General features: G+C 40.6%; 1 protein-coding gene across 10 annotated transcripts in view; it reads right to left on the bottom strand.

Moving 5' to 3' along the window:
• LOC124222247 (protein Fe65 homolog) overlaps window positions 1-13214 on the bottom strand; it is a 201529-nt gene that overhangs the window by 49328 nt on the left and 138987 nt on the right. For 9 of the 10 annotated variants that reach the window (XM_069137519.1, XM_046633031.2, XM_069137522.1 and 6 more), the window contains one exon: window positions 7063-7357. In XM_069137519.1, coding sequence (XP_068993620.1) covers window positions 7063-7357 — 295 coding nt within the window. Of the gene's footprint in view, window positions 1-7062; window positions 7358-9215; window positions 9394-13214 lie in introns of those variants that run through there. The other variant, XM_069137523.1, reaches the window with a different exon arrangement.

Here is a 13214-nt window from a genome sequence, read left to right as displayed (position 1 = left end):
CAGATTTTGTTGCGATAACAAGAAAATATTATGCTGACAACTATAATCGCACTAAATACTTATACGACATTTTCCTGTAATTCTAAAAGTATATTTAAACCGTTATTGTAATTATAAGAAATCCACTTTTTCAACAGCCAGCGAATCGGAATTAACCGCACTTTTTCTCGGAGCAGGAGAAGGACCCGAATCTTCTTCCTGAGCGTGACGAGGGTTTAGCTATCGAATTTATCCTCATTTCTGCCCGCGCCGTTTGTCCCTTGTCTTCGAACTCCAAAAATCTGTAGGGATGGAGCGAGGTAAAAGGTGCAGGAAAGTTCGGAGAAATTTCACCGATAAAGCATGACGGGTAAGACGTTTCGGTGAACGATCAACTGCGCAGAATTTCAACCCGATTCGTGCGTGAGCAGCGAACGCTGGTTCCTGTTTCCTTTCTCGGTGAACAACGCCACGCCGCCTGGGAATGGGATAGGAGAAGAAACGGCGCGGGCGTATCAAGGCTTTCCTAAATCTGATGGAGATTGATGTGGTTCGTATTAATCTACCCCTGTCCAGTATTCCTGAGGTGGTTACTCGGACCGAGCTGATTCTGAAGGATGAAGAATAATACGGATTATACATTATGCTCTCTCAACATCCATCCCCTGGCGCTTCTAAAAATGTAATACTTGAAATCCTAATCCTGTCATTTTGATGGTCCGAGTGCAGGCTGGGAATGAAAAAGTAGAATGGCTACACAATAGAAGAGTGGGAACATCGAATTTTCAAGGGGATGCTGACAAAAATGTAGAACTCCTAAAAAAAAAAAATTAAATTTCCGACTATTCTAGATTGTGACTTTCCAGGTATAAACCTAATTTCATTTTATTCCGCATTTTGACTTTTCTCTATTTCGACAATTTTGTAAAACAGATTTTTGAATTTTTGAAAAATCGATATCGCGATCGTTCTACTTGTCGGCTTCCACCTCACGTACATTGTGCGATTTGAGAAGCCTTGGACAGAATCTCTGTCGTGAGTAGTTTTTGGAAACTGACCAATTTTCTTGTCTGGAAATTGCAAGTTTCATAATCACGCGGGTTTTGTTTTGTCAAAATAGCTGGAGAAACTGATGGGTTTGGTGTCGATATATATATAAGTTGATAGTTGTGTTTCACAAAATTTTTCTGTAATTCGGAACCTTCTAGATTGTGTTTGTACGGGCAATGAAGCGTCGTTTTCTACTCACCCAACTCTCACGACTCTCTCGCTAACCGTGCGAGATTCGTTTTATTGTATCCACATACGCCGGCGGAATATCCAATTTGTGAAAGGCGTTTTGAGAAGAAAAAAAGTTGCGATTTCAACTCGAAAAGTGTAAAATACAAATTTTCTAGTTTTATTGAATAAGGAAAAGTATAAAAAAAAATAAAAATAAAAATTCCAACTGCGTTATAAAATTGAAGAAATGATGACATTCTTTTCTCGAAAAATATAGTAAAATTACTTCTGTACAAATCGTGAAAGTCTGAACGCATTAGAGTTAATAGTAAGTCTCGCAAAGTTCAAGGGAAAAAGTTCGAGCAAAAAATTGGCGATAACCCAACAAGTTTGATGCGGTACGTCATTTGAGGAATGCTGGGTAGGCTATTCCAGACCCTTTGGTCGTGTTCGTATTAGTCTTGGGGAGTGCGGGGATAGGAATAGAAGGGGTCAAAAGTATACAGAGATTGCGAATGAGAGGCCGAGCAACTTTGTCGCAAGTTTAGATTGAGTTCAATCTGAACTTATAGTCGGGTGGCGTTCGCCACGGCTAAGGGAGGGAGCCAAAAAGAGAGAGAAAGAGAGAGAGAGAGAGAGAGAGAGAGAGAGAGAGATGCAGAGGCCGCCTGCTTCCAGTTGTCATCTAATATTTTCTCGCCAAGCGAGGCCCGGCCAAACTGTCTTTCTTTTTAAATTACACGAGTTTTTCCCCGCACTTCCATCTGCGCGCAATTTTTCGTCAACATTGTTCAAGCACTCTGTGCAGATTCCCAGAGAACACCGAAACCTGGAAAACCGAGACGATGCTTCCTCTATGCATGGAAGTCCGCGAGTCAAGATTAACTCCTCGGCTGGAAAAAGAACTGAGGGTGCGGAATACTCGTTTTACCATTTTACAACTTTTTTGCATGCACGCGGCTTGCGCCGTTATTATATTCGCGATGTATCGCTACAGTTGCAGCCTTTTGTAGTTTAGGGTAATTTTTCAACGCCGGAGGAAAAGCCTCGCTTGAATCGCGATTAAATTTTATCTCGCGAAACGATCGCCAGTGAAAAATTATGCCGTTGTAAAGTTGGTGTAAATATTCACCTATCAAGAGTCAAAAGTAAATCTCGGAATAAACCAATTTGCAATTTTCCTTTTGCCATTCCAAATATTTCACGATACGCGGTATTATTGAAGAGATATTTTAATATAACTTCATATGAGAAAGAATCATATTTCTGGTTCTATCCCGTATACTTGAAATTGTTCAGAAATTATTCATGTTCACCATTTTCGATTTGCTACCGAAGACTCGAAGAAAACGAGAAAAGTTATTTCGACGTAACGCCGGTGTTCTAATTTGGAAAATTTTATAATTGTTAAACTTGCTGTTAAATTCTTTGAAATTCGTCTCAGGTATAAAGCGTGCAGGAAAGGAAGCTTGCGAGAGAATTCAAGAAGGTAATTAAGAAAATGCAGAACGTCTTGTGCAAACGGAAACACCGCGGCGGGAATTGTGCAGCCTCGCGATTCCAGATTCTGGTCACAGCTGTTTGCCGCGGAGAAGAAGAAGGAGCCGGAGAAGAAGATAAACAGTGAAACAAGTCCTGTTAGTGTTGGAACTTTTGTGTCAGCGTGTATTTTCCTCGCGGGATTCTCGTATTCCTCGAGGTAATTCGCTCCTGGCGCGGCTTAGGGTTCGCACTTTTGTTCAACGCTGAACAAGATTAACGCGAGATGGGACTGTGTGACGGATTTGACACCGTCTGTCGTCGCTACTGTTGATGCGTGTGTGTGTGTGTGTGTGCGCGTGCGTGTGAGAGAGCAGAAATCGCGAGCTTGATAAGAGAGAAATTATCTTTGACGTTTCACCCGACGATTTTTTTGCCCGAGGGAAATAATGTACAAAAATTATACCTGTGATATATGTCAGGAACGCTGCAGAGATTCAGGAAATACGTTATGATATTACACTGCAAATCCCCTTTGTTCCCGAAGCGTAATTATATGCCTGACACGTACAACGATTTTACAAAGACTTTTATTTTATATACCCCACGCAACTTCGCTAACTGGATTGTCAATGGGAAGTGACTGCGTCACGTGAATTTTAACGCATTTTTTTCTTTTTTTCGTTCTCTCGTAGTTCGCGTTTCACGTACCTATAGGTACTCTTTGTAAGCTCCTCGCTTCACCCAGCGGCAAAACAAGTATTCCAACTTTATTCTTACCCCATTAGCTGTACACACAGTCCGATTTTTAGGAAAGACGAATCTATCCGGCAAGAGTGCTTTTTTGCGTTGATTTTATCTTCACATAACTTTCAGCGATCATCTTATCGCGAAAGAAATATATTATTACACACATCAAGTTTATCAGCCGAGTTGTACGGAAGCCTTTAAATTTGTTTTGTAAATTTCGGAAAAGTTTGGAGAGCGGAAAGCAGAACCGAGAAGCTTAGAAGTTATTTTTTACGGTACGGGAACGCACAGCGTAGGTGTAGGAAAATTGCGGAACTCTTTCCATCCATTATTTGTTACCAAGTAGGCTCACAGCATGTGGCGCGGACAGCGTGGAGCTCGTGGAAAAACATTTATCACACCCAATTTGTGAAAGTTATCGCATCCATAATAATTAAATGCGTCTAAGCATGACGCTCGGAGTTGATTATACGTAAGAGTTGAAAGAACAAATGCGTACAGGGCCGTGATTCTAAAAAAATTGTCTAAAATGAAACGTGTACATATTATAAGGTGTTTCAGGAATAAAGAACTTTCGATTTTCCACATGGCATCCTTTCTGAACAGTTTGTTTGGGTTAAACGAAAGACCCTGCCAAAAGATGAGCGTTCTGCGTTATACGGAAAGAGGTCCTCATCGGATTTTTAATACTTTTTTTTAAATATTTTTTGTTTTGAATTCATGTAAAAACATGTCGTAACACTTTCATTATTATTTCTTTGCTGAACTTTATATTCAAACCAAAGATCAAATCCATAACATAACGATGTATCGAATGGGAATCTTATTTTTTTAAATCAATAGTTCATATTAAATTATAAATATTTTACAAGATTGAATTAATAATGAAAAAGTCGTAAGATACACTTCTCAAACATCAGCTGGAGACAATATTAGAAGTGACTCTTTTTTGTAACGTAAAATGATATTATGATTAATCTAAGCAATAGAGAAAATTTTAATTAACGATTCTTCGTAAATCCGAAAAAATGTGAAACAGAGAAAAATTAAATGAGCGCGATATTTCGCGTAACGTAGAACGCTCATCTTTAGACAGAATCTTTTTTTAACCTGATCAATTTTTTTGAAGGGTCCCACGGTAGAAAACCGCAAATTATAGGGCTCTGAAACACATTTTGACAGACCTGTACTTTTTATAAAGGCTCGGGATAGCGTCGGTTCCTATTCTTGAAGAAATTCATTGCAGGTTCTATGGGATTTTATGAGTAATTGAATTTTACGATTTTATTATACATTTTGGGTTGAAATAAGCTGGAATGAAATTAAAAAGTTAACAGAAAACTGAAATCTCATAAGAAATTCTGAGTATAGAGCAATTTAGGAAGAAACGCATCGACGTTCCGATTTGTTTGAAAAATCTTGGAAAAATGACCCTACTGAATCGCGTATTGCGCGTTAGACAATATACAACATAGAGAAGCATGGTAGAAATATAGTGATATGTAAATTGAGGAGAAAGATAACACAATCGTAAATTTGAACTCCTCCTCTTTGGTTCGGAAGAAGAGTTCGCGGGGTCCGAGAGAGATCGAAACTGTCCTCAATAACTCTGAACTACCTCTTGAAACATGGGGAGTTCCGTTTGGTTTCGTCCGGTTTCATCCGTTCGTTCTATCTTTCACCCCGGGCAGATTTATTGAAATTTTATGCAGTCCTCGACGAGGTCTAACTTCGGAGTTTTATAGCCAACCGGGGTGAAATAGACGTCGTGAGAAGATGACTCGCGAGTTCTTACAGCATATCGTCCTGCAGCCTCGTTTATACGTAACCGCGAATTTACAATATTACGTGTCCAGCTTTCGCAGCTCCAAATCTGCGCACTCGATACATTACTCAAAGGTTCAAACTTGTTCGCATTACTGTACCGTATGAGTGTTTGTTTTTTTTATAATTGATATGGAAACGTCTCATCATTTAATGTCACGAGGTTAGGGTTCTTCAAAAATGTTCTCGATCAGTTATTCACGTATATTTCACGCGACTGAACGAGTTGTTCGGCTTTGCTTATTTCTTTTTGTTTTAGTTTCGGCATGAAACATGCGACAATTAATTAACGTACAAAACGCGATGTCGCTTATTATCTACGATTATTAATATCGTTTGCACGACGAATCGAGCCGCCGTGCTGGCTCTTCGACAATAATAGTTTCGCCTAATAGAGTAACGGGCGAGAGAAATTTAGTGCCCGCGGATCAAACGAGGTTAATCGTGTTCTCAATTTAATCACGTGCTTCCTAATTACCTTGCAACTATCACAAGGATTCGTGAGAATAGGCAACTTGCTTTTGATCTCCGGCGAATGTTGATTCGTTTCTAATCGAACCGCAATTGCTACCAAGTTTTGAGAAACTCGGGCGTGAATTATTAATTGAGTAACAGTGTTTATATCACGAGTTTCATTGTGAAACTAGAAAATTCAAGTAGGCAAATTCTCCTTGACCTCCTCGATCTGTTTCTTTGATCACAATAACTTTTCGCGAACATTTTATCTGCGCGGCCCATTTCTCACGTAAGGATAAAGTTATTCGTTCTAATTTCTCACTGGTTTAACCGCCATGCGACTATATTCATCATCGAGTCGGGAATGTTGGAAACTGTGTGCTTAGAAATGGCTGGTATCGTAGTTTGATTATGAGAAATATGAACTTGATCGATTACACAGATTCAAAATCAAAATTCTTTACGAACTAAACGTAGTCTGTGATATCATGGATTTTTTCACACGAGAAATATGACTGTTTGATTTAGTAAAACCTTCCTCACACCGAGATAAATTTTTAGTTCCGGTTACCGCTCAGCCCTAAGTATTTTCATTTTTTACCACAATCGAAAAATCTAGTTCTAGGTACAAAATGAAAATTAGTTTTGTAGCTGTTACCAGAAAGTCTAGCATCCGTTACTATTCTTTCCCATTGCGACCACTGTTACTATATTTTCTTGTAACTGTTGCGAAAATTTAGTGCTTATGCAACGATAAATCTACGTTAAAGCCTTATTTAGCCAAAAAAGTAGAGTAAACCGAACAAACTGATTTTGCGTTGCAATTACCAAAAAAAGGATCGACAATAGCGCAAAATGGTTAGGCGTACCTCGTTTTTCGTAATTCCAAAAATATTCAATCAGTTTTTTTAACGGTACCTGTTTTACTGAATTTTTCTATTTACTATAACAAATGAAATTTTTCTAAGTGTAAAATAGGGAACTGGCACAGTTTGCTACGTTAAAGTTACTAATTCATGCCGCTGCGAGTTGCAAAAATGTTTGTAACGTTAAGAACGAAACCACAGCGAGTCCTAAAAATAGTGATTTTTTGCCCATGATAAGTCTAGTCTGAAAGCTCAATTTTAGTATAAAATGACTGTGAAATTGGTACGAAATCCGCACTTGATCGCTACGCGATTGTCGTATTTTTTTCTGTCAACCAGAAATACGAAAGCTACAAGAATACGGGTACCGGGGTAAGAGAATCGATCTTGCGAAAGAAACGTTTAGCCCAGCGACTTAGTGGGAATTCGGTGAGGCCGCAGGATGTCTGAAAGCCGAAATAGAACCGGGTTTAAAGGCTAAGCTAACCTCAGGTTGTGATTGTCGGTGTTGTCGGCGGCGTCCTCCCCCGACTCCTGGGTGAGAGGTCCTTGCGTTACGTCGACCCCCATACTTCCAAGGTCAAGTGCTGCGTAGGTGCGTCGGGCCTGTACCCTGGTTACGCCTCCGTCTCCGCCGCCACCCCCGGTCACTTCTCCGCCGCCAACCAATTCCTGGTAAAGCTCGTCGTAGAGGGAACTGCCGCTGTTACTGTTCAGGGCGTCGTCGAGGCGCGCCGGGTCCAGATGATAGTTTGGGTTCTCGAACGAGAGGAGTCCGTTCTCTGAAAAATGCATTACACCATTGGTTATGCGTAAGAATATTTGTACAGATTCCAGGGTCTCAACGTTTTCCCGAATAAATTCTGCCTAATGTAACGCAAATTTTGTAGCCCAAAACAATTTTCGGTCTGGAATTACGGCCGAAAAGGAGACGCGTTTTTCGTTTATGAAAATGGTATGGCTGATTATTTGCAGTGTCATGTGGTAGCTCAGTAATTCGTCGCTTGGTCGCTAAAATTGACGTATCTGAAAATCAATATTGCGACTGGTTTCGAGACACGAACGCGTATGTACTAGAAAAATCTGGAGAGGAGATATATTTTTAAATCCGATGATGGACTGTATGCTAGTTGAATGTTTTGTCAAATTGCATCAAAGTTGCTTTCGAATATATTGGATCGTAAATTGCGAATACATATGTTCGTCGATTTCGATGCTTTCACAAATAGTGATAACAGTGCCACAACACTTTATCTTGAATGCTGGGTACACAGATTGATTCACAAGAAACACAGTCAAGTATCAAAATCGCCACTATCGTAACAAAGACAGAACAACTCTCGGAGACAAAAATTGATCTGAATTTCTTTAAAGCAAATAGGTTTCGTTTGAATATAAACCCATTTTGGATAATCGACTTGGCGTGGAATCAAATAAATTTCTGTTTCTAACGTCATTTCAACTCACTGGAATTAATTCCGTCTCATCAAATTCAATTAAAAAAGGACTTAGGGGAAGATTTAAAGGTGCTGAGAGCCAAAAAAAAAGTACGAATGACAAAAAGTGAAACAGTTGCATGCACACTTTGCACTCCTTGACACCCTACAATGCATTTCGTAATGAAAATTTCCAAACCACAACGAGAGACGATCGCTCGTATCGTTGATATTCAGGGTAGGCACATGAATAGGGGTGCGTATTACGGTATCTCCATTTGTGGCGTTAACAGCGGTAGATATATAGTCTACGAATTATACGTGCAAGTGCCATACATTTCCCCATGAAGCGTAGCCATGTGTAGGTGAAAGAGGTGAATATGCCATGAAAATTATGCATATTTGTCGGCATAAGCCGGCCATCGTGTGTCCCCGGATTTTGTATGCAGCAGTGCGGGTATACGCATATATACGGTAAATACTGCATGTACAACAGCAAAGACTCGGCGCGAGTTCCGGACGAACGAGCGAATCGCGAGTCCTCGGGTAGGTTTTCCCTTGGCCTCGTTTGTTTGGTGTCTATCTGTGCCACCGCCACCTTCTTATCGATTGCCCAAGACTTGAAAATGTCGTGGCAGTCCATTCTCTGCACAGTGCCCCGATAGACTGGAGAGTGATGTAGAAATTTGTCAAAGTCCCTGCATGGGAATTTGGATGATCGAATTTGAAGAGTAGGTACACGTGGGTATACAAGGCTACGTGTCCGAATAAGGTTGGTACAGCTTCTTCAAATCCACGCTGGGATTGAAACTGAAACGAACTAACAAAAACCAACAAAAACTAAAGGAGAAGATAAATGGGTGAAACAAAATGAAAATAATCGCTGCTGGAAGAGGATGGGATACAAATGAAAAACTGGATGCCTCAGGGATAAAGAGGACGCGACGTGAATGTCTTTCTGCAGTACCGCATGACCTTATTTTCGTTTCTCCTCTCTCTTATTCACCTCCGGGACATTTTCATACTTTTCTTTCACACTTCCCTGGGTAACCTCTGCAATGGCAATGTTTCTTACCAAGGCTTTAATCTTGACCATATAGTCTACAGCTGCTGGTCATGAATTGAAAAATGGAAAATGAGTATAAACAAAGAATGGAATGGAAGGTACAAGGAATATACCCTCTTCGGATAATTCGAAACTTACTGATACTCCTTAAGACGTTCACTGCGGCAAACACGACCCTGTACAGGCATCGGTAAAGGACGTCCATACTGTGTTTGGGTCACCATATTGTCTTCGGTTGAACACTTCCATTTGTTAATAGCATTTCATTCTCAGTACTCTGTCTTCAAGCGAATAGAACAGATTTTTAACGTTGTCACATACCGTTCCATAAACGTTGAAAAAAACTCGTCACTTCCAAGCATTTTTTTTCTTTATTCAACAATTATCGTTCAAGTATGCTGCAAGTATCATTCGACGCGTTCTTTGGGCAGAAAGTTGGTGAGATTAAATTTCGGAGTACTCTCCTATGCTGAGGGGGTAAGCTGGAGTTAGGGAGCAAAACAAACTGGATTTTACCAGTACGCTAAAAACTATCGCCACGCGGTTGTCTCGGTTCTAGAGAAATTTCGTCGTCGGTGGAATTAGGTTGCGTGCACGTGCGATATTCGCTCGTTTTAACATCGAGCGTGTAAATCCACGAGCTTGAGATCGAGATGGAGCCGGAGATAACGACCGACCGTAGCGCGTCACTTGAAAAGCATTTTGAAATAGTTTTGGGAAACTCCGTCGTCTCTACAGCGCTCAGAGACCATGGTCGAATAACGAAGTACGATATGAGAAAGCGGTGCCGTTTTCACTCGAGAGCGTACGTGGCAGAGGTTAACCTTTAGACTGGCACGATAAATGAGGTTCGAGGACTACAACCCTCCCCGAACGACAGCGACAGACCCCCCTGTCTTTCGTTGTTCCTTCGGATGTGCCCGGCTCTCGCCCTCCCCTGCATTGTGCGACATTTCCTGGAGAGCTGCCCTACGCTCGCACCTCCGGGTTACACGTATATAGATAGATATGGACGGACGGGGAAAAGCTTCGCCGACAGCCATGAGGGATTCCGATGGTAGCTTTTAGGAGGGAAAACCCATCGCCGGGTAACCTTCGAGCTGTATATCTCCCCAGGCGAGAACGCGTGTCACTATTGGCACGTGACTCGACGGTCACGGTTCGGGTTGGGTATACTATGCGCGAAGATTTTCGGGGGATGATGAGAGTCGATGCGTGTTATTTTGCCCGCGAGTTCTCGTTAACGAGATGGATTAATTCTGAGATTGATTACGCAACATGCTGAGCGCGTGCCGAGCGGGATCGATTAGACGGAAATCAGTTCTACATGGCAAATGTTTTAGAGGATGTTTTTATACGGAAAGGAATTCGAGATTCAGGTCAAAAGTAATACTGCATAAATTATTCTATAGAATTGTTTGACAGATATTTTTATACAGAATAGTTTTATAGTTTCACAGACCCAACGCAATTCACGTTCGACACGACGGACGTTTAACACGCAAGTAATGAGATTAAATTAAGTTAATTTAATCAAAATGTACGAAATTCACGATTAAATGTATGATTTTGACAATTCGATCATTGCTCTGACAGAATGTGCGTTGTGTTAAACGCAATTTGTAAAAAAATATTCTGTGCAACAGATCATGGAGGATTATTACTGATGCGAATCTCGAATTCCTTTCTGTAGATAAATATTCTGTAGAGCAATTCTCCTGTAGAATAATTTATGCAGGATTATTTTTGATGTAAATCTCGAATTTCTTTCTGTCCAAAAATATTTCTGTAGAAACGAGTTTGTAAAATCTATCCTGTAAAACATTTGCTCTGTAGAACTGATTTCTGTAGAACTGAACCACATTCAGCGCATGCACGCGTCTCTATGTTCAGAGAAAAGAAAAATATTTCAGATAAGAAGAGCTTCCATGGTGTTTTTTTCCCAAGGGATGATAGGTATAACCATTTAAATCAGAGGCTAAGAAATGAGAAGAAATCGTTCGAAAAACCTCCAGCAATGTTATTTTCGAAGTAACGTCTATCGTCCGTAATAGATTACGTGAATCTGGGCAATTTCAATAAATGAAGTTAATTGATATCAACGGTCTGGGAAAGGTTTCATAATCGGAACGTATATGAGAGTTGTAAAGCGGAAATGTAACTGTACCGTACTTACTAACATACATTTGTACTCGCTCTGGAGGTAAGTATTTGTACAATTTTTTAAGACGATTGTTGGAAATCTCTACAGTGAGCAAAATAATTCCAGAAACAGCGGATGAAAGATATCTGAGATTAATCATTTCCAACTTGCCAACTACAAGCTCTTTTCAGAAATGTTGATGCGTTAGCTTTTGTTATTCGAATTTGATAAAATTCCATTCGATTATATTCATTGATCCTTAAGTGTCAACGCAAAATGCCGTGAATAATTATCGACAAAAATGGAAGTCAAACCAATTTTATTTTTCTTATTTTGTCGCGCAGGCCATCATGTTTCCCCAAAATAAAAGTGCTCAACGATTTTGTGTTGTTTTTCAAGATGACACTGCCGTTCTTTTCATTCGAGCAGTATAGCATTCTTAGAATCCAGCCTGCAGCCCTTTAATTTACAACTTGCTCCACGTGTACAATTTTTGTCTCTTATCAGGAAGCATATCGCTCTAAAGATCGTATCGTCCGAGTCTACTCCGTACTTTGATTTTCCCCCTATTACAAAGTCACAAAGTTTAATGCTCGACAAGTATCCGAATGACAGAGCGCAACGTTCGGCTTTCAGCCGTCTATTTTTGTTTCATGTACCTTTATCACCTTTAACTTACTAGACGGTTAATAACAGACGGCGGCAGCTGGCAGGCTAAAAAAAAAAAGATAAAATCGAGCACGTAAGATTTTTAGATTTTCGACCGAAAATTACTGCACTCAGGTGGATGACGCGAGGTAAAAACTAATAACGAAGCGATGATTAATTGACTCACGTAAGTCCGAGGTAATTCAACGTATTCATTTTTACTCAGTTTTAAGCCTCGAAGCTACAAAGACATTGAGTAATAGCTCGAAGCGACAGGAGTTTGATAACCTCGGGATGATTGATTGAGATGTTAGAAATGAGCTGTTACATGGACTTTGAGAGTAACAAACGCCTGGCACTCGTATCGCGGGTTTTAAATCCTGCTTCCGTATCATGTGCGAAATGGCCGCATCTAAACTCAGGGGCTCGTAAAGCACCCCCAATCAACAAATTTCCTCGGGGTTAAAGCATTTCGCCCTCGAACGCATCGCGCGTGGTTTGCAACCCGCTCAATTGCCTAATTACGCGAATTCCACGGTGGAAGTCATTGTTTGCCCAGACGCACCATCCGACTCCGTGCCCAGCCGGCGAAGATACCTACCCTCTTCCTCCGATGAAATGGGAAATGGGAAATGGGAAACGGGAAACGGAAAACGGGCACGCCAGGATTTAGTGTTTTAATCGCCCGAGGTGTTCTTGCGCGTCCCTCTTTCCGCCCGCGGGGGGTCTAACGCCGATAATTTAGAGGATTGAAAACTTACTAGACACGTGAGCTGGATATTAATCCCCGACGTTTAAACATTCCGGTACTACCTCGATTTACACAAATTTATACCCAACACCGTTCTGCTACGGGTTCAATTACGCTAATTTCAACATTTCTTGAACCCTCCCTAGAACGACCTTTCGAAAATGAAATTGAAAACTGACTACGATTTTACAACTCTCTTCTTCAACGACGGAAAACTATTGGCGAGACAGTTTCAACAGTTACATACGGCAATTGAAATAAAGCTGAAGCTAGCAGCCAAGCGTGTCAAACGTTTTCGAAATAGAAAATTGCAGTTCAAATCTATCCTCATAATTGCATAAAAGTATTGGGGATTCAAGACATTTCACAAAGTTCTGATTCTTGGACTTCACTATCTTATTCGAATGAACATCAGAACGTTTGGCTGCTAATTCTGAATGCTAGCTTCAGCCTCGTGCAGCTTAAAAGGTATGGTATCGATTCGAGATGAAATTAATAATGTTAAGTAAAGTTGTGAATCCAAGCACGCTAAAAAATTCCTCCAACTAAGACTAGTCGAGAAGATTGATACAACTGACGGGGCCCGATGGGCAAG

This window comes from Neodiprion pinetum, chromosome 6 (genome assembly GCF_021155775.2).
Source record: "Neodiprion pinetum isolate iyNeoPine1 chromosome 6, iyNeoPine1.2, whole genome shotgun sequence".
NCBI classification, from domain to species: domain Eukaryota; kingdom Metazoa; phylum Arthropoda; class Insecta; order Hymenoptera; family Diprionidae; genus Neodiprion; species Neodiprion pinetum.
This window is presented reverse-complemented; position numbering and strand designations above follow the sequence as displayed.